Here is a 22,112-nt window from a genome sequence, read left to right as displayed (position 1 = left end):
AATATTCACTATTTTATTTATAAAATATATATCCTCATCCATCAGCTCAAGTAGTGTTCACATATTCCTTCTACAATTTTCCTAACTAGAATAATACTATGAAGTAGGCTGGATTAAATTATCAGGTCAGCTTCTGGAGCTAAGAATTGACTTTTACTTATATTACACATATTTACATGAACTCCTTAACCAGTATAACTCATCAAACAAATAATGCAAAATGCTTTCTCAGAGGGCTTCAACATAATTTGTAAAACAGATGTCCACAAAATAATTTATACTGGCCAATCCCATAATCTCATTTTAAATTATTCATATGGTAGAGGTCTGTGAATCCAGCAAATTTCAATTAGATTTACCATATATCTTAACTCTTCTCAAGATTCCATTAGGAAAGAAAGTTTGGATAATGGAGGTTCTTGACATTAAATTTCTCAAAGCACTTTCTATAATCTCAGAAGGAAAATCCAAATCTTGAAAACTTGAACATAATTCAAATTTTAATTTAATGTACAGTATGCATAATTTGGATAGTTTGATTTAGTTTGCCATTTCTATTCTGCAATCATTTCCATATATATGGCAGTTTGATATTTTTGAGGAAAGTAGCAGTACAATTAGAAATAGACCATACAGTGTATATGTTGAAAACCTATGTGATCAAAATCATTATTTAATAAACCAGCTTGAGGCTCTTTTGCTACTTTCTATAGGTATATTTACTTTTCCTTGAAATTATTTATACAGGTAAATGTTCAATTTTCATGTAAGAAGTCCTTTCTAAGGAATGTGTTCCATGTATATAATAACTGTTGATTCTCCTTAAGATGTTACAGAAATGAATGAAGAACACACAGATGTAACAAATGGATGTAATAAAGTTAGATCTCGTACTCAGAATGAAGCTGCCTTATTGGCTCTTATGGAGAAGACAGGCTATAATATGGTTCAAGAAAATGGACAACGAAAATTTGGTGGACCTCCACCAGGTATTTGGTTATTGCTTGATTTGAAAATATTAATTTTGGAAAAATAAATACTGTATTTTTTAGAGTATAAGACACACCTTTTTACCCCCCCAAAAGAGGGTGAAAACTTGGGTGCATCTTATACACGGAATGTAGCCTCACCCAGCCATCCCCACCCTTTGGCCTTGGCCTCCGCCTCCGAACAGTTTACTTGCTTGCAACAAACAGAACAGAGCCTGCAACAAATAGAACAGAGCAACTGATTATCAGCTTCTGGACCCTCAGCTGATTTGAGGCTGCAGGCACGTCACCTGCTGTGACTAAAAGTGAAACTAAAGCTGCAAAGAGGCAGAATGTTATTGTCTTGTGTTAATCAGACTGCTAAAACTTAATGCAAGAAGATAAGTCAATAACTAAATGTCTGTAGAATGTTCAAATTATTAGACTTATTTTTTAAAGACTGCTTTATTGTTCTAGAGTCTAGACAACAAAATGAAGCTTCCTAAAATAAAGGTTTGCTCTGAAGAGGGCCAGTGCTTTTGTATCTTCTTTTAAATAGCAAGGAATAATGTGTACTTCCAGAAAGCCACATCAATTTTAACAGCATCTGTGCAAGAATAATTTGAAATGTAACTGTCCTATTTTTGTATTAAGATAAAGCAGCTGAGTTAGTCATGTTTGGAGTAGAACTATTTAAATAATTGGGAAGAGTTAATGTGACTACATTTAAGAAAACTTTCTGGCATTAATATATTGCCATAATGTACATTTCTCCAATTCTTGCTATTTCTATGGGTCAGGCACAGATGCACATAAATGTATATAATCTGCGTTTTTCAGGGAGGTAAATTGCTGTGAGGCAGAGGCAGAATTTTTTCTCCTTATTTTCCTCCCCCAAAACTAAAGTGTGTCTTATACCCCGAAAAAGACAGTAATTGAAAAATGATCAATATGCACAAAACCTAGACTCTAATTAATTGCTTAAGTAGTAGCCGTGTTTTGGTTAAGGCATGTGCAAAATGAGAGAATAACCAACTCATCATAAACCGTTTTATTTCAAATATTCTGCTGAACCATTTCAGGTTAGCTATGGTTACCAAAATCCAGGTGGGGTAGGTACTCTCTCTGTCCCACATACCATATTTTTGGGAATATAAGATGCACCTTTTTCCTCCCTAAAAGAGGCTGAAAATTCAGGGGCGTCTTATACTCTGAATGTATGTAGCTTCCCCCCCCCCCCAAAGCTTTTTCCCCCAGTCCCAACTTGCTCCAAATGTTTCTTTCCAGCCCTAACCAAGTGCTAACAATGTTCCCAGCTCTTACCTGCTTGCAAGCTTTTTCATTGTTATTCTCCCTCAAGAATATTTTCCAAATCCTGTCTTTGTAGTTTTTTTTAAATTGCTCTACTTGCTTCAAATGTTTTTTCCAGCCCTAAGGTGCTAACAATGTTCTCAGCTCTTACCCACTTGCAAGCTTTTTTATTGTTACTCTTTGCGAAGAATGTTTTCCAAGCCTTAAGTCTTTGCAGGCTTTTCCCCCCCCCCATTGCTCTTACTTGCTCCAAATGTTTCTTTCCAGCACTAACTAGGTACTAATTATTTTCCCAGCTCTTACTGGCTTGCAAGCTCTTTCATTGTTACTCTCTCTGAATAAGACTTTTTTAAAAGCCCTACCCAGGGGATAAAATAATGTGCTGAAGCTGATCAGACTAAGGAGGCTAGCCAGATGAATATCTGGTAAACAGATTATTTCCCCTATTTTCCTCCCCAAAAGTAAGATGTGTCTTACGGTAGTTCTCAGAGTGGCATACACCATCAAATCAGCTTATGTTCCTGGCACCATTTCTCCCTTCCCACTTCTTACCTGCCAGCTTAACCCAGTAGTGGCCCTCCTCTTGCTTCCTAAGTTTTTGCCCAAGTGTTCCCTTCCATTGTCCCCTTAAGATGCTGATATCCTCCGCTTTTTCTCTTCTGTCCCACCATCACTTCTATCCAGAATACAACAGACACATTTCATTCCACGTATAGACCAGAAATCCACCCCCAAACTAGGCATGTTTAGTTCAGAATGAATTACTCCATAACTGCTATCTGCACAGAACATATTTTTACAGTATTTTGCACATGTGTGCTGAATAACAATGCAGATTGCATTTCTTTACAATATGACAATTGCTTATTAAATTAAAATATTTTACTTAATTTTTAGGTATTCCAGTTGAACAAAGTATGATAAGTTTATATTCCTCACAATTCATATTTAGGACTAAATTAAAGCAGAAGGTCTTTGTTTAAATAGAAATCAATGAAATAAATTTTGACCATACTGTATAATACAAGTCATATTTAATGGAGAATTGTTGGACAATCAGTATTTGTAAAGTGCACTAGCATTTTAATTTAACAGATTATACAAATCTGTTGGATATTACATGAAAACCTCCCTAATTGTTTTAAGGTAAGTGACAGTATAATAATGATGAATAATTACAAGGATCTTTTTCTTAGTATCAATTAATACAAATATGTTGAATGTGTTTTTTAAGGTTGGGAAGGTCCGCCACCACCCCGAGGCTGTGAAGTTTTTGTGGGAAAAATTCCTCGTGATATATATGAGGATGAATTAGTTCCTATTTTTGAAAGAGCTGGGAAGATTTATGAATTTAGATTGATGATGGAATTTAGTGGTGAGAATCGTGGATATGCTTTTGTAATGTATACAACAAAAGAAGAAGCTCAGTTTGCCATTAAGACCCTTAATAATTATGAGATCCGTCCTGGAAAATTTATTGGTGTTTGTATAAGTTTGGATAACTGCAGACTATTCATTGGAGCCATTCCAAAAGAAAAGAAGAAAGAAGAAATCTTGGATGAAATGAGAAAAGTTACTGAAGGTGTTGTAGATGTTCTTGTGTATCCAAGTGCAACGGACAAGACAAAAAATCGTGGGTTTGCCTTTGTAGAATATGAATCCCACAGAGCTGCAGCTATGGCAAGGAGAAAATTAATTCCTGGTAAATATGTTCATTCTTCACATTTTAATCATTCTTGTTGAGAACATGTATGCTTAAGTTATGATAAAAGTTACTCAGTACTCAAAAGTGCCAGATACCTTTGCTTCGATCATGTAGAAGTCAAGGCATAGATTTTGAGAAAAATAAATATGTCCTTTCCTAGAATCTTGATTGTTAAAATTAGAAGTACCTCCCATTTTCTACTAAATGTAGATATGTGCATATTGCTGTTTTAAAAGTGAATAGTCATGGTTTAAAGATAAGGTAGGAAAATTTTACTTGCTGTAAGCAGAGAGGACATCTCATTATTTTTTCTAAAGATAATGGAAGTTATAGGTGACATGTGCATGAGCACACTATCACTATCTGCTTATGCTATACCCTAGAGAAGGCGTCTGTAGCCTGTAGCTCTGGAGCTGCATGCGACTCTTTGGGGCCTCTGCTGTGGCTCCCTGTCAGGTGATCCTATCACTGACTGGCCCTCACCCTCCCCTCCCAGTCACTCTTGCCTAGCCCGAGAAAGTAAGGGCAATAGTGGGGGGTGCCTCATTCTTGCTGGAACTATTTGCAGTCCTTCTTGGTGTTGGGCGTGTCTCAATCACCTGGGGAGATGTGAAACCTGCTCTCCGCCCTGAGACTGACAGCCGTAACTGATGCCGGCCTTGCTATTGCGAGGGCCAGTGGAATGGGAATGGAATCCAGGAGGAGGGAAATGGGCCTGCAGCATCCAGCTGTGGCTTTAAAATATGCACAGGGAACTTTTGCGGCCTGGAGGATGCTTCTCAATTAAATCTGTGTGTGGGTGTATCTCTGTGTCTCTTATCTCAGAAACCCAGCAAAAGCAACCGTCCTCCTCCCCCCCTCCTCATGATCCCCTGGCCAGCAGTGGTGGGGCTGGGAGAGTGTGAACAAATGGGGAGACCCTCAAGCGAGTGTGTGCCTACCCAGTGTGTGCCTTTGCCCTTTCACCAAGCCTGGCCGCTTGCTTGATGTGGGTCTTCTCACTCATAGGTACCCTCCCAGCCTCACCTCAACTGGCAAGGGGGTCGCAAAAGGAGGAGGAGGGTTGCAAGAGCCTTAGTGCAGGAGTGAAGTGGCCTTGTAAATTCCTTCATGCAACATTTGTGCTCAAGGCAGCCGTTGCCTCCTTCTGCTTGGGGCTGGAGCTCACCCGCACTGTGCTCTGCCAAAGAGCTGCTGTGGGGGAGGAAGGGGATATGGCAAGGTGATGGCCAGAGCCTTAGTGCAATAGCAAAGTGGACCTATATTTGCCTTACGGCTGCATTTGGCTCAAGGCAACCCTCGCCTCCTGGTGCTTTGGGGCTCGGAGCTGTAAGCCGCGTCCTGTTGCTAAGGGAGAGTGGGATGTGGTCATATTGTGGTTCTGTTTTAATGGGCTTCCAGGAGGAGGAGGGGACACCATCTTCCCCAATGTAAAGCACACTAAAGTTCACTATGCTGTACAACACACTGCAAGAATGCCTCATGGCTTGCTCAACGCCTCATATCAGATTTGGGGGGGAGGGAGACATAGAGACAATGGGGGGAGAGAGATAGACACACATAGAGGGGGGAGAGATACAGAGAGAGTGGGAGAGAGATACACAGAGAGACGGGGGAGGGAGGGAAGAGAGGGAGTGGGGATCAAAGGGTTTTGTAGTTCCCGTTGTTTTTTTTTAAACAACCAGTTGTCTGCCTAATGACCGGCTGGATAGGTGTGGCTATAGAGTCATGCATGGGTGGGAGGGAGGGAGTGACATCGAGTTGGCCACATCCACCCAGGTTTTGTGGCTCCTGATGTGAAACTGGTCCAAACGGCTCTTTGAGTGTTTAAGGTTGCAGACTTCTGTCCCAGAGGGTTAACAGGAAAGCATGGTTTAGAATTTGGAAAATTAGCCAAGATAGCTCATGATATGTATAGTATTCTTGCTGTTAATTCAGGCATGGATTATTTGTCTATTCTGAATTACTATAGTGAGATTACACTTTATTATTCATGGTATAAAGTTAATTTCAGGTTTAATTGTACTGTACTTTGGTTACAGTAGAGGCAATCAATTTTTTGCAGTTAAAAGCCTGGATGTTCAGTGTTTTAATAGACTTTTTAAAACAGTTGTGCTCTGTTTAAAATCATATAGGGAAATGAATAGTTTTATAAATAAGATGGCAAAAAGGTCATAAATCACTTACCTCAATCTCTGTTTGACTTCATATTTTAACTAATTAGTTTAGATTGCCTGAGTTTTGTAAGCAAATTTGCAGGTGTGGTTCATTAATGTTTTTGATGGGCTAAAAAAGGGGTCCCCAAACCCTAAGTCCATGGACTGGAATCGGTCTCCAGCATGCCAGAAACCAGTCCGCACAAGCAAGCAAAACCCCATCTGTGGGATGCAGGCAGCACATAAAACCTTCAGCCACGAAAAACATCCACAGAACTGGTCCCTGGTGCCCAAAAGGTTGGGGACTGCTAGGTTAAAAGGCAGACAGACAGGGTGTACTGTATCTTTAGAGTTCCAGCTCTAAAGAGAGAAAATACCCACATGGCATATGACCAGTGGGCATTACAAGAATACCTGCTTAAGACAAGGAAGAGTGCAACACAAAGCTCTGAATAATTTGCTGGTAAAAGCAAGTGAGAGGAGAGGGGAGCCCTTCAGCATGGGAAGGAAGAGGAAGCAAGTAGCAGTTTGTACAGTGTTACCTCTACTTAAGAATTTAATTCATTCCGTGACCAGGTTCTTGAGTAGAAAAGTTTGTAAGTAGAAGCAATTTTTCCCATAGGAATCAATGTAAAAGCAAATAATGCGTGCAAACCCATTAGGAAGGAAATAAAAGCTTGGAATTTGGGTGGGAGGAGGAGGATGAAGAAGAGGAGGATAGTCGCTGCCGAAGGAAGAAGGTGATGTGAGGAGAATCAAACCCCCCCAAAACTTTAAGGGTTAAAAAAAAGGGGGGGACTCTGAGGCGGCGAGGAGGAGCATGCACCTCCCATACACCCGGCGCAAGGCTGCCTCCCATACACTGCACCAGAGAGAGAAACCAGGTGGGCTTCCTCTTCCTTCCCATGCTGAAGGGCTTTCCTCTCGCTTGTTTTGTAGCCAGCGCCTTTCCTTCACTGGTATCTCCTCGGTTTGGCTGAAGCCGAGTTGATTCGGCCGGGGCAAAGCGCCCCCTTGCCTTTCTGCGGCCAGACGTTCTAGGAGGCATCCTCACACCGGATGTGTGGGAGGCAGCGCAAAGGAGTCACCACAGCGAAGTTGTTTATTTCCTCTCCAAGCGCCCAGAGAAAGGAAAATGCTTTGTTCACTCTGGACTGCCAAAGCCTCCTTAAGCACCACTGAAAGGCTTCTCTGGCAGCCCAGAAAAGCCCGAGATTGTCGGGATTAAAGGGGGAATGGCAGGAAACTGGCCTGGCCTTTGTGCCGCTCAAATTTCCTGGAAAAATTTTCCGGGCTCGAGTTCTTAAGTAGAAAATGGTTCTTAAAAAGAGGCAAAAAATTTTTGAACACCCAGTTCTTATCTAGAAAAGTTCTTAAATAGAAATACCACTGTAGTACTGTTATTAAACAACTGCTACAGCCAGGAAAGGGCAGCAGGGATAGTAGCCTGACATTGTACAAGAGCCCTAACACATCAATGGAAATCTAATTACCATCAAGTCAGGAAGAATTTGTCTTGTTATATGCTGTGTTAGCACTTCAATCACCTCTGATGCTAAATAGTCCTCTTCCAGCCACTTTCCCTTCACTAACCAGGCATGTTGTAAGGGTCTTCAGGCAGGGGCTCTTTACAGCTGATATAGCAAAGATTTTCCTTCAGTACCAGATTAAGAACTGAATTGGCAGAATATACCATATTTTCCCAGGGATTAGAATGTCCATATTTGCATTCTATATTAGAGTTGTATTGATATGGTTTAAATCTACATGAACCATTGATCAAGAATCCAGATGAATAAAAGAGCATCAGAAGAGCAAGTTGCAAACTCTTAACCCTCCAAAATTACCTCGTCTCCTTTGTATTATTCTACTTTGTTTTTTACCTCCTTTCACTAACTTGTTTCTTTACCTTTTTTTCTTTAAAATGCTTCCCCCTTTGCCCAGCTTTATTTATTTATTTGATTGGTTGGTTGATTTATTTCTATGCTGTCCCTCTCCGAAGACTCAGGGCAGCTTACAGCATATAAAAACAGTAAATTACAATAAAATTAACCCAAATAAATTTAAAATTACATGGCTATCTAAAATCCCTAATTATATTTAAAAATAAATCATACACATTCTTACTGCAATCATTTGTTGGCCAAGATCTAATCGGCCAAGCCTGATGACATAAATGAGTCTTAAAACTCTTATAAAAGGCGAGGAGGGTGGGGGCAGTATGAATCTCCGGGGGGAATGATTCCAGAGGGCGCCCCCACAGAGAAGGTCCTTCCCCTAGATCCCACCAAACGACATTGTCTAGTTGACGGGACCTGGAGAAGGCCAACTCAATGGGACCTAACTGGTTGCTGGGGTTCATGTGGCAGTAGGCGGTCCCGCAAGTAATCTGGTCCAATGCCATGTAGGTCATAACCAATACTTTGAATTGAGTCTAGAAACCATTGCAGACCGTGGAGTGTTGGAGATACATGGGCATGCCTAGGCAGCCCCGTGACCGTTCGCACGGCTGCGTTCTGCATAATTTGCCATTTCCGAACACTCTTCAAAGGTAGCCCCATGTAGAGAGCATTGCAGTAGTCGAACCTCAAGGTGATAAGGGCATGAGTGACTGTGAGAAAAGGCTCCCTGCCAAGATAGAGCCGCAACTGGTGCACCAGGCAAACCTGGGCAAATGCCCACCTCAACACAGCCAACATATGCTGTTCCAAGGTCAGCTGTGGATCAAGGAGGACACCCAACTTGGTGACCCTCTCTGAGGGGGTCAAAAGCTTCTCCTGCTAGGGTAATGGATGGACAGATGGAAGTGTCCTTGGGAGGCAGAACCCACAGCCGCTCTGTCTTGTCGGGGTTGAGCTTGAGCCTGTTAACACCCATCCAGACCATAACAGCCTCCAGACACCAGCACATCACTTCCACTGCTTCACTGAGTGGATGTGGGGTGGAGATGTATAGCTGAGTATCATCAGCATACTGATTGGTAACTCGCCCCGTGCCCTCAGATGATCTCACCCAGTGGTTGCATGTAGATATTAAACAGCAGGGGGGAGAGGACCAACCCCTGAGGAACCCCACAAGGACCAACCCCTGAGGAACCCCACAAGGGAGGGACCTAGGAGTTGACCTCTTACCCCCTTCTAACATTGACAGACTGACCGGAGAGGTAGGAGAAGAACCACCATAAAACAGTGCCTCCGACTTCCAACACCTCCAGTTGATGCAGAAGAATACCATGGTCAATGGTATCAAAAGCTACTGAGAGGTCAAGAAGCACCAGGATAGAGGATAAACCCCTATACTGGGACCGCCAGAGATCATTCATCAGTGCGACCATAGCCGTTTCCGTGCTGTAGCGGGGCCTGAATCCTGACTGTTGAGGGCCCAGATAATCGGCTTTATCCAATGATTGTTTGAGCTGGAGCGACACCACCTTCTCAAAACCTCCCCCATAAAGGTTAGGTTGGAGACAGGGCGATAGTTATTAAATACAGCTCGGTCCTGGGAGACTTCTTGAGAAGGGAGTGCACAAGTGCCTTCTTGTAGGGAGCCGGAAAGGACCCCTCCCTCAAGGAAGCATTGATAATCTCCTGGACCCAGCTCCGTGTCATCTCACTGTTAGTCAAGACCAGCTAGGAGGGAAACAAGTCCAACAAACAGGTGGCAAAGCTCACAGCTCCCATGGCCTTGTCCACTTCATCAGGTGTTACCAGGTCAAACTCTTCCCACACAACGACTAAGACGAGCCCCTGTCACCTCGACTAACTCATTGTCAGCCAATACTGCGTTCCAATTGGAGTCAGGGTCTGTCTGGATCTGAGTGATTTTATCTGCAAAAAACTTATTAAAGTCCTCAGCACTATCCTGCAAGGGTTCATCAACTCCCCCAACCTCCGGTTAAGGAGGGAGCGAGTCATCCTAAACGGTGGCTGGGTGAGATTCCGTGGATGTGTCAGGGTGACATCATGCGTACATCTTGTCGCCCGGAGTCTTAACATAAGCATTTAGCAGTGTTTGGTCAGATTTTGATTTACTTCCAGCGTTCCTCTAGATGTCTCTTCTGGGGTTTCATCCCCCAGAGAACCTCAGTAAACCAAGGAGATCTCTAGGGTCCACTGTCACAGAGAGATCGCAAAAGCGCAGTCCGGTCAAGAGCCCCCGCTGGTGCTGTATTCTAGGCCGCAGCAAGGGACTCTGCCAAACTGTTTACAAGCGAGTCCAGTAAAACCCCAAGCGCCTTCTGAAAAGCCCTCTGGGTCCATCAGGAATCTGAGGCGGGACCTCCTAATTGATTCTACCTTCCTGTGGAAGGCGTTTTTTGAGAAGGGGAGTTGTTACCAAGCAAGAATTGGCAGGAAAGAATAAAGAAGGCAGAATGTGTTTTGGGGTGTTTCAGCATGACATTTATCAAGAACTATCTTGCCAGCTGCCATATTTTTGAAACCCAATTGGTTTTCCTGGTAGTGAATATTCAGCAGCAGATTTTCAACAGCATCAAATATAGGTAGCTCATAGTTTAACTATGGAGTCCTTGGTGATCTTTGAGAGAGGTTATTTTCTTGTAGATCTTTCATTATCTGAGTAAGTAACATCAGTGCTAGAAAATGACTTTGATTCCCACAAGCAAATTATACACTTAACTGGTGATGTTCTCTAGTAGTAGTCTTTTCCTGGTTGTCTTGCTTCCATTTAATGAGAGGAGTTCAGATTGCAACATTGCCAATCAGCAACTAGGAATTTTTAGAACCAGAAATTTAAGTTTCTAGAGAGTATTGCAAAAAGCCATATATAACTGGAGAAAGTTTGTTTTTGCAGAGTTATTGATACATAGAGGTCTAACAAGGTTATTAATTTATGAATCACAGTACTACATAGTAAGTATCCCTGAGTTAATGCCATAAATTCATTACCATAAAATTTCTTTTAGAAAACTTTTTTCCATTAATTTTTTAAGATAATTTATTTTAAAATACATTCCCTTATTGTTCTTGACATTTAAATTACTTTTATTTAATTTATTATAAAAACCTGATGATTACTTTTTTTTTTTGGTAGGAACTTTCCAGTTATGGGGGCACACTATTCAAGTAGATTGGGCAGACCCAGAAAAAGAAGTAGATGAAGAAACAATGCAGAGAGTAAAAGTACTGTATGTTAGAAACTTGATGATGTCAACCACAGAAGAAACAATTAAGGCTGAGTTTAACAAATTTAAACCTGGAGCTATTGAACGGGTAAAGAAACTTCGAGATTACGCTTTTGTTCATTTTTTCAACCGAGATGATGCAGTTGCTTCTATGTCAGTTATGAATGGAAAATGTATTGATGGTGCTAGCATTGAGGTAACACTAGCCAAGCCTGTAAACAAAGAAAGCACTTGGAGACAACATCTTAATGGCCAAATTAGCCCCAGTTCTGAAAATCTTTTAGTCTTTACAAGTAAAGAGGAGGGTCATCACAAATCATTAACAAAACCAGCAAATCTTCCAATACGCCTTAATGGTCAGAATAGTCCAAGTCCTCCTGAAATTGAAAGGTGTACTTACCCATTTTTTCCAGGAACAAAACTGACTCCAATTAGCATGTACTCTTTAAAATCTAGTCATTTTAGTTCTGCTGTGATGCAATTAGATTATTATTGCAACAAAAATAACTGGGCACCTCCAGAATATTATTTATATTCAACTACAAGCCAAGATGGAAAATTTTTGCTGGTATATAAGATTGTTATTCCGGCGGTTGCAAATGGATCCCAGAGTTATTTTATGCCAGACAAACTCTGCACAACAGTAGAAGATGCAAAAGAGCTAGCAGCACATTTTGCACTCATGCACTTGGGTAAGTTTTTAAAACTTTGGTTTTAATTTTAATCATCTTAGTACTTAATTGTTGTTTTGGGATAACATATCTAAAATGCCCACTCCACTTAGTAGGCAGTGTCTTCAGAAACATTGATGGTATTTCAAATTTTTCTCCCATTCAGAGGTGTGTGTATACAATAAAAATGCTATCACCTCAGAATATACCAGTGTGTTTTTGATTTTCTTATTAAGCAAACCACATTCCTTATTACTTTAAAAAATCTTTGTAGCAAATGTAGAGAATATTTTGAAAACTATATTAGATATATAGTTTGCATCCATTCATGGATTATTTGCCTTTAAGCCATTTAACATTGAGTTATTCTTTCAAATGTTATTGAAAAGGCAGTGGCAGTTAATTTGGATCTCTAATTAATATTTTTCTATTTAAAAATGCTATCATTAAAAAGTTTCAGTAGAAAAGGAAGCAATGTTTGGGAATTGATTTTCATACCTATTTATGGTTTTAAGAAAATTAAATTTTCTGTTAATATAAACTTTGGATCTCCTTTTTAAATTACCTTTGAAATAAATATAAAAGATAGTAACCTTTAAAAATATTTAAAAACTAAGTACTTAACAGAGAAGGGATGGAAACTAATTTTTGAGGTAATAGGTAAAGGAGTCGCTGCAGGTTTCATTCCGCTAGTCATAGCTGATGGGAGTGGTACTCATCTCCATTTCTTTAATCCATTCATCCAGCGCTGTCGGAAGACATTTCCTCAGTCATGTGGCCAGCATGACATTATGCTGCAGTGCAAAGTGTATGATGAAACTTGGAATACTGATATCTTCCCACTAAAGTGGTATCTATTTATCTACTTACATTTACATGCTTCCATACTGCTAAGTTAGCAGGAGCTGTGGCAAGTGATGGGAGTTCACTTTGTCACTCGCTCATGGAGTAATATGAGTATAGATCTTCTCTGGCATTTTTTAAGCCACTAAGTCATCACATCTCTCAATTTTTGTAGTAGTCAATTATATTTTCATTTGAAAAGACACTTGTTATTGCAACTTACTTGATTTCTCAAGCTGGATTTTCACATCACTAAGCTATTCTCCAAAGCACCTGAGGTTAGAACAAGAAGAAATGGGTGGAAACTAATCAAGGAGAGAAGCAACTTAGAACTTAGGAGAAATTTCCTGACAGAACAATTAGTGGAACAACTTGCCTCCAGAAATTGTAAATGCTCCAGCGCTGGAAGTTTTTAAGAAGAGATTAGATAGCCATTTGTCTGAAGTGGTGTAGGGTTTCCTGCCTAAGCAGGATTGGACCAGAAGATCTCCAAGGTCTTTTCCAATTCTATTTTAGAATTGAATTTATAAATAGAAATTTATAAATAACAATTTATAAATATAATTTATGTTATTCTATTTTTAAAACATTTGAATTTACTACAGTATGCAATTCATTACAAATTGAAGGTTTTGTTTTTCATGTACCGTACTATCATCAGATAGCTTAGTGTGATAAAGTGAATGTAGTTTATCTGAAACAAAAAAATATGATCTATTCATCCTCTCCAGTTTGCTCATTTTGCTTATAAAATGTCAACTGAAAGCAAGTGGTTAAATGTAACAGTTTAAAATTTATTAATATACACTGCTCAAAAAAATAAAGGGAACCCTTAAACAACACAATATAACTCAAGTAAACCAAACTTCTGTGAAATCAAACTGTCCACTTAGAAAGCAACACTGATTGACAATCAATTTCACATGCTGTTGTTCTGTACAAAGTATTCAATGAGAATATTTCATTCATTCAGATCCAGGATGTGTAATTTGAGTGTTCCCTTTATATTTTGAGCAGTATATTTTAACCCATGAATCATAATTATACATATAATGGCATGTTCTCAAATTCAGCCATGTTTGGAGTTCTGAAACATTGTGGGGGTATAGCATACTAAAATAATTTGTGTCTTTTAAAATCATGCAAATTCAGGTTGGTTTCAACTTTTCTGGTCAAGCACATCTGGTAAATGGCAAACAACAAGCTGGCTATTTCACATAGTAAATGTGAATATTGATATATTCTAGATATGTTTATGATAAAACGTTTTTGCTGAAAAATAGAAATACAGAAATATTGTCATTTGCTACTTTATAGTAGCATAAGCTACTTTATAGCTATATATTTTAGCTCATTGTTTCTTTCATTATGCTCCATTATTTATTTGTTTGTTTGTCTATGTTTATTGGATTTATATGCCGCCCCTATCCAAGGACTCAGGGTGGCCTGCAACATATAAAAGCAAATAATAAAATACAATGGCTAAATCCAATTAATTAAAACTAGATAAACTAATCTAAAATCGCCAATTATGTTAAAAATCAATCATACCCATTCAGACATCAACCATACATAACATTTGTCAGTCAGGGGGCCAAGATCTAATCGCCCCAAGCCTGGCAACATAAATGAGTCTTAAGACTCTTGCAGAAAGTGAGGAGGGTGGGGGCAGTGCGAATCTCTGGGGGAGCTGATTCCAGAGGGCCGGGCCCCCCACAGAGAAGGCTCTTTCCCTAGGCCCTGCCAAGCGACATTGTCTGGTTTATAGGACCTGGAGGAGGCCAACTCTGTAGGACCTAACCAGTCACTGGGACTCATGGTAGAAGGCAGTCCCACAAGTAACTTGACCTGTACAATTATGCTGCATAGAGAACTGGAAGTGATCCTTAATTTGTTTTGTTTTTGCAAATACTACTTAATTTATCAGTGATAATAGATTGTGTTTAATATTTAAGAGAAATGGATCAATTTCCTTTGTGCAACAAAGAAAGGGTGGATTTCTTAATTTGAAGGCTCCCCACTCCCACAATATTACATAGAAAAACAGCTGGAAAGTGAATAACCCTTACATCAATTAAATTTAATGAAGGAAAAATTAAATGGAAAAAATTCTTAAATAGGCCCAATTCTTTATGAAAAAAATTGAAAATGAACTGTAGGATATATAGTAATCCCTCGATTTTCGCGGGGGTTGCGTTGCCAGACTGCCCACGAAAGTCGAATTTCCGCAAAGTAGAGATGCGGAAGTAAAAACACAATTTCTGGCTATGGACTACCCCCGTGCACCCTTTTCCAAGGCCGTGCAAGGAGCCGGGCTTGAAGTTGGGGGCGAGGAACGACGAAAGTGCGGAGGCCGGCAAAGATTGTTTTGAATGTCGGCCGCCCCCACCCCCCCAGCGCCTCCGGCCCTCTCGCCGCTACTCCCTGCCCGCCCGATCTGCCCCTCTCACCGGCTTTCTTAGGGCATGGGTCCTGCAGCAATGCTGGCGGCTACGGCTTCTCGTCCTCCTCATTTGGCCGCTAGCCACTCTGAGCGCTTTGAGAATGCCCGCCCCGCCCCTCTCGCAGTCCCTTAGCTGAGAGCGCTTTCGTCCCAGCTGTCAGCGAGGGGGCTGCAGGAGAGGCGGGGCAGGCGTTCTCACAGAGAGAGAGCAACAGACAGAGCGAGATAGAAAGGAGAGAGGGAGAGAGAGAGGGAGAAAGAGAGAGCAAGAGGGGGGAGAGTGGAAGGTAGAGAGAGAGAGAGAAATGATAGAAAAAAGGGGAGAAAAAATGAGAAATGAGAAAATGATTGAAGCTGAGAATGACAGGAAAGGGAGAGAGAAGTGACTCTTGGTGATGACATATGATGTCATCAGGTGGGAAAAACCGTGGTATAGAAAAAAAACTGTATTTTTTAATTAATATTTTTTGAAAAACCGTGGTATAGCTGTTTCGCGAAGTTTGAATCCACGAAAATCAAGGGATCACTGTATTTGTTCATGGAGATACTATAAAGCACAAGAAGGATATGTGATTAAAAGGTATATTGTCTAAGAAACTGGATAAAAGTTCAATTAAAGTGGAAATTGTAGTTTATAAAAGTATATCAAAACTGAAAGAAACTGAAGGGTTTTTTAAATGAAAATGAATCTTGACAAATATTTTAAATACAAATGTGTATTTATAAACTCAACTTGAAACAATTAAGTTAATCAAATTATGTTACAGCTTTATTTTTATTGGAACTTACTATTCGTTTATTTATGACTATTACAGTAATATGTTGAAATATTGAACTGAAAAAATACTGAAAGTAAAATTCAAGTATTCATTTTGTTTTAAACTTCACCAGTCCTTGAATGATAAGAGGCATCTACTGTCTCTCTTAATTGGACAAAACCCATGGACTGGTCTTATATATTGCTAACTTATGGTTAATTTAAATATGGCTTTTAAAATCAGCTATTTTAGTGTTAATACTCTTCCAATATTTATTGATACCATTCTGAAAAACAAGTTACAATTGTTGCTTTTGCTTGTCTTAAAAATTACTTTAATCATTTCCAACAATTATAAACTAAGCTCACATATTAATATGCTATTTTCCCATTGATTTTTTTATATTCACAAAAATTATACATCAGTTATACTACTCCAATAAAATACTGAAATATAATAAGCTTTTAGTAAACATAAACTTTGCTTTTCTCAGGACATTGCAAAGAATTTTATAGTAACTTTTTATTTGGCAGTTGTACTGATTCTGAAACAGTTTTTTTCCTTTTGGAAAAAAAAGGATCTTACTGAAAAGGGAACTAACTCATAAACATTCATCATGGTGCTTACTAATATGATTGTACAATAATTACCTGTCAAAAAGGTGACTTTGTAATGTTGGCTGCTTAATTGTAAAAAAAATCTACATTATTTTAAGTAAAATATCTACTCGTTACATTAAAAATTATTGTGATTTACATTATGAGAAATTGATATTAGGTGAAAAAATATTTGGTCATATTTTTAAAATGTTATTCTGATTTTTAAAAGTACCAGAATAGAATATTAAAATGTTTAGTAGTTTTGATGTTTTTGCCTTAAGCAAGAGGAATATAATGTGCAACATTTTACTACTGTACAATCTTATATTCTAAACACCTATATCTGCCCATATGTTACTCTACAGTGCCAACAATAATGCAATAAGCTTAATGGATATTGGGTTTGTAACATCCTCCATAGCAAGATGATTAAAAATATAATATACGTATCTGCAACATTAATGCCCTCTTAACAGTTTTAACTAAAGGATTATATATACATAAAAAGAAGTGAAATATGTAGCATGGAGTACTGCAGTTAAATCACTCCCAGAATTTCAAACACTTCAGTGAAGATTAATATCATCTTTGAAGAGTGTTACATTCTGTCTCCACCACTTGCAGAAAGGGTACATAACTTCTCCAGTCTGGATCTGCCTAGGAAAATTTGGACAAAGTAAACAGGTAAGTAACTTAAGAGAAGCATACATGAGTAAAATTGGTGCTTCGTTTAACTCTAGCAATATTTTGATACTGTATTTGACATTGATAGCATAGTATAAACCAATGATGGTTAACCTTTTCCAGACTGAGTGCCCAAAGCGCTCACCCAAACCTACAAAATGCGATGCATGTGCGGCGCACATGCCAGTGAGAGGCGTGCACGCATATACGGCAAAGCTGAACTGTGATGATGACTCGCATACATACATGCCATAGGTTCACCATCATTGACAAAATGATGTGAATATATTTATAGAAATATGCTATCAGAATTTTTTTGAATAAAAATTTCATATAAGAAAAAGTTGGAAATAATTTTATTATTTTACGGAATATTTTGTTTTTTAAATTTCAATAAGCAAATTCAGATTACTTTTCGTCATCCATTTTTATATTGCTTTTGAAGTTATGCTCATGTGATGCTTTTATAAATATTAAATATTACATAATATTATGCTGTGGTTTATTAGATGCAAAATGTGTGTTCGAGTGGGAAAAGCTGGAAAATATAAGGTTCAAGAAATCCAATTAGAAATTAAAACATTTAATAATTATTTTAACCTAATTAATCTAATTATATATAATCAGCTTTGTTAACCTAAAAGTAGCAAAAAAGCAGAATATCTTTCTCAAAGATGTTGAAGTTTTATAAAGTAGTTGTTATGTTGTTTATTTACATTCTCTTGATTAGATACTTGCCCAACACTCAGTCCTTTCAGTTTAATAACTGCAAACATATTACAACATACCAATTATAGTAAGCCATGTGATATTAGAATGTAACTGTCAAATCAGTTTAAGTGTATTGTATTGTTTGATGATGGTATGAAAGAAGATCATTCTATGATTTTAATAGTGTTTTGTTTAGGCTTATTGTATTAAAAGTATGATTTCAACCTCACTGTTGTTATATTATGATTTATTTTATTTTTATTTATTTATTTATTCATTTGTCCAATACACAAATAAATAGGAAGAAAATAGACATGTGGTAATATATATAAGGGTAAAAGTGAACTTAGAGGAGAGGATATATGAAAGGAAGAGAATATATATGATAGGTGAAAGAGAGGAAAGACAATTGGACAGGGGACGAAAGGCACACCAGTGCACTTATGTACGCCCCTTACTGGCCTCTTAGGAACCTGGAGAGGTCAATCGTGGAGAGTCTAAGGGAGAAATGTTGGGGGTTAGAGGTTGACACAATTGAGTCTGGTAATGAGTTCCACACTTCGATAACTCGATTGTTGAAATCATATTTTTTACAGTCAAGTTTGGAGCGGTTTGTATTAAGTTTGAATCTGTTGCGTGCTCTTGTGTTATTGCGGTTGAAGCTGAAGTAGTCATTGACCTGTATGACGTTGCAGCATATGATCTTGTGGGCAATACTCAAATCGTGTTTTAGGCGCCGTAGTTCTAGGCTTTCTAGGCCCAGGATTGTTAGTCTATTTTCGTAGGATATTCTGTTTCGAGTGGAGGAGTGAAGGGCTCTTCTGGTGAAATATCTTTGGACATTTTCAAGGGTGTTGATGTCTGAGATGTGGTATGGGTTCCAGACAGATGAGCAGTAGTCTAGGATGGGTCTGGCAAAAGTTTTGTAGGCTCTTGGCTCTTGTGAGTAGTGTGAGATTGCCTGAGCAGAAGCTGCGTAGGATCAGGTTAACAACTCTAGAAGCTTTTTTGGTGATATTGTTGCAGTGGGCTTTAGCACTTAGGTCATTCGATATTAGTATTCCAAGGTCTTTTACTGAGTGTGGGTTAGCAGTGAGAGATTGTTTATTCAGTTCATATGTGTAGTTTGGATTCTTTTTGCCGATGTGGAGGGTAGAGCATTTGTTGGTTGATATTTGAAGTTGCCAGGTGTTAGACCAGTCTGAGACAAAGTCCAGGTCTTTTTGGAGAGTGAGTGTGTTATCCGTGGTGTTGAAAAGTTTCACATTGTCAGCAAAAAGAACACAGTTGCTTTCGATATGGTCACAGAGGTCATTGATGTAGAGAATGAAGAGAGTAGGACCTAGTACGCTTCCCTGGGGAACGCCGCTTATGACAGGGGCGGGGGTGGAGATGGCGCTACCAATTTTGACAATTTGTTGCCTGTTTGACAGGAATGCAGTAATCCAGTTGTGGAGGAGTCCTGAGATGCCATAGGATTTGAGTTTTAGGAGTAGTTTATCGTGGACCACTGAGTCGAAGGCTTTGCAAAAGTCTATATAAATTGCATCAATGGATTTTCCTTGGTCGAGGTGGGTAGTCCAAATGTTTTTGCAGTGAAGTAGTTGTAGGTTGCAGGATAATTTCTTTCTGAATCCAAATTGTTTGTTTGAGAGTAGGTTATTAGATTCTAAGTAGAGGGTGATTGATCGATTTATAATTGATTCCATGATTTTACAAGGGATGGAACAGAGAGATATTGGTCTGTAGTTGTCCACTAGTGAAGGGTCTCCTTTTTTTGAAAATGGGTCTGACTACTGCTTTTTACCACAGCTTGGGGAGCATGCCAGTCCTTAAGGATTTTTGGAAGATAATTCTTAGACCGTCTGGTCCGGCAGATAGGGAAGGTTTGAGGTCATGGATTGCTTTTTTTACACGGTCTACAGTGAAGACGATTTGGGTTAGGTTTTTTAGTGGGTTTGAGGTGCGATTTGCGAAGATGGGGGAAGAGCCATTGCTGTTAACAGAAACAGAGCCAAAAAAAGAGTTGAAGAGGTTGGCTTTGGATGGGTCATCATGGTATTCTTTTGATGTACTGTATCATTTGTTAGGAGGAAAAAACTTTCTATTGAAGACCACAATTGAGCACAAAATTTCCATTGCTGAGCAAGACACATTAAGTGAATTCAAACAGTCATTAAACAAATGGTTGTAAGCAGTGGCGGGTTCCACTTACCTGCATACCGGCGCGCTACACGCATATCCTGCTAATTCAGGCACCTGCGTGCACTTGTGCATGTATCCCCTCATGCAATTTTGCTCCCGTGCATGCACAGGAAGCAAAAACATGCCAAAATCTCACAAGGGGGTTCATGTGTATGGTTTTGATGATTTTTTTTTAGTTCCACACATGTGTGGAAGCGAAAAATTCCAAAATTGCACACACATGAGCATCCCCTCATAAGATTTTGGTTCTGCGCATTCGCAGAAAGCAAAAAAGGCCCCAATATTCAGAAAAAAATATGGAGCTGCCCGTCAAACTGTCAAACCCTGCACCAGAGCGGTCATGTGCAAATTGCACAATATGGCGGCTGCTACTGGAACTGAGCTCTCGGGGTACCGGTAGCAACCCACCACTGGTTGTAGGTGAAGGAGCGTATATTATGCATATCAATGCCCAGGTATTGAAAAATATTTTAATAATTATATTTAATAGCCCTGCTATACATCTAAAAGATGTCAAAGATGTCTTTAAATATTGGCTATGTAACATGACTAAAAGTGCCATTTTATTTTTTCTGAGCAGTTTACTAACAAATATAAAATCATAAAGGCAAAGATTAAAACCATATTTTTTGAAAGATTATTATTTTAATTTTATTGTGACAGGAAAATAATTTCCATTTGCTTATGCAAAATATGAAAGGTAACTAAAAGTTTAAGTGAAAATGTTTACGTTTGTTACCATAACTTTATCAATAATGTAGTCTTGATAATACCAACTAAAATCCTATTGTGTGAGATTTATTTCCAGGAAATGAATGTATGCCTCTAGTCCAAACACATGGCCTAATTAAATATATAAATATTAATATATCAACAACAGGGGGCGCAGTGGCTCAGTGGTTAAAGACTGAGCTTCACAGCCTAAGTTTGATACGAGAGCTGCTCGATGGAGTGAACCCCCGTTACTTGCCTCAGCTCCTGCCCTCCTAGCAGTTCAAAAACATGCAAGTGCAAATAGATAAATAGGTATGATCGGTGGGAAGATAAAGTGTTCTGTGTGCCTTGGCATATAGTCATGATGGTCACATGACCATGGAAATGTCTTCCGACAATGCTGGCTTACTCGGTTAAGAAACTGATGAGCACCACTCCCTAGAGTCAGACTCTATTGAACAAAGGAAACCTTTACTTTTATCTTCATATCAGTATCAGTTGCTTGTGTTTTTCTAGGAAAAAGGTGTTGAATCGTACTCCATGCAAATTGTAAGATTTTAGATAAGTCCATTAAATAACTAGCTACTTGGAACATAACATTTTTTTCTTACATGTCATAACAAGATTTTGCAGTCAGTTTCTTGACTTCCAGTGCGTTTTTCCTATTAAAATATGTAACTTAGTGTTTAACAATCAAATATTGAGTTATGTAAGAGTAGTGTGCACCATGGATATATTGGACAAGTTGTAGGAATTAATCAGTTATAGGATGGTTCTTCATATTCTACATTTTTTTCTCATTGAAACATTCAAAATTATCTAGATTTCAGCCAGTAGCTCAATTATGTGAAATATCACAAAAGTTCTACATTTAATTCACTTTATTAACATTGTCATATTCATTCTTTTGAGAGGGACATCCAAAATGTATGCACCTAATATCAGTGAAACTTATAGACCTGCAAAAATTTTTAGTTTTTTATGTTGAGGAATGGATGCAGTACAATTAACTTATTGAGATATCGCACTTAAGATAGTAGTACTTTTGTTCCCAGTCGCTGAATTAAAAAGGTATGAATGATGCATTTGAAGAAGTCACTTGTAACTATTGGAATTGTTGGATAGACCTTGAAATGGTCTGCTTTGCTTTTATAGAAAATTATGCCGACATTATGATTTATCCTGCTTTGTTTTGAAATTG

The 22,112-nt window shown here is 38.8% G+C and overlaps 2 protein-coding genes across 12 annotated transcripts in view; one reads left to right on the top strand and one right to left on the bottom strand.

The window, feature by feature from the left end:
• Positions 1–22,112, top strand: part of RBM46 (RNA binding motif protein 46) — a 29,745-nt gene that overhangs the window by 6,814 nt on the left and 819 nt on the right. For 5 of the 8 annotated variants that reach the window (XM_070757325.1, XM_070757324.1, XM_070757326.1 and 2 more), the window contains exons 3-5: positions 828–989; positions 3,514–3,981; positions 11,193–11,975. In XM_070757325.1, coding sequence (XP_070613426.1) covers positions 839–989; positions 3,514–3,981; positions 11,193–11,975 — 1,402 coding nt within the window. In that variant the 5' untranslated portion in view covers positions 828–838. Of the gene's footprint in view, positions 1–827; positions 990–3,513; positions 3,982–11,192; positions 11,976–17,221; positions 17,282–22,112 lie in introns of all 8 variants that reach the window. The other 3 variants (XM_070757329.1, XM_070757330.1, XM_070757331.1) reach the window with 1 other exon arrangement.
• The window catches only part of MAP9 (microtubule associated protein 9), a 116,791-nt gene continuing 110,984 nt past the window's right edge, over positions 16,306–22,112 (bottom strand). For 3 of the 4 annotated variants that reach the window (XM_070757313.1, XM_070757314.1, XM_070757317.1), the window contains one exon: positions 16,306–17,250. In XM_070757313.1, coding sequence (XP_070613414.1) covers positions 17,164–17,250 — 87 coding nt within the window. In that variant the 3' untranslated portion in view covers positions 16,306–17,163. Of the gene's footprint in view, positions 17,255–22,112 lie in introns of all 4 variants that reach the window. The other variant, XM_070757315.1, reaches the window with a different exon arrangement.

The sequence above is a fragment of the Erythrolamprus reginae genome, chromosome 7, assembly GCF_031021105.1.
Source record: "Erythrolamprus reginae isolate rEryReg1 chromosome 7, rEryReg1.hap1, whole genome shotgun sequence".
NCBI classification, from domain to species: domain Eukaryota; kingdom Metazoa; phylum Chordata; class Lepidosauria; order Squamata; family Dipsadidae; genus Erythrolamprus; species Erythrolamprus reginae.
Note: the sequence above shows the minus strand (reverse complement) of the source record. Positions and strands in the feature narration are given on the sequence as shown.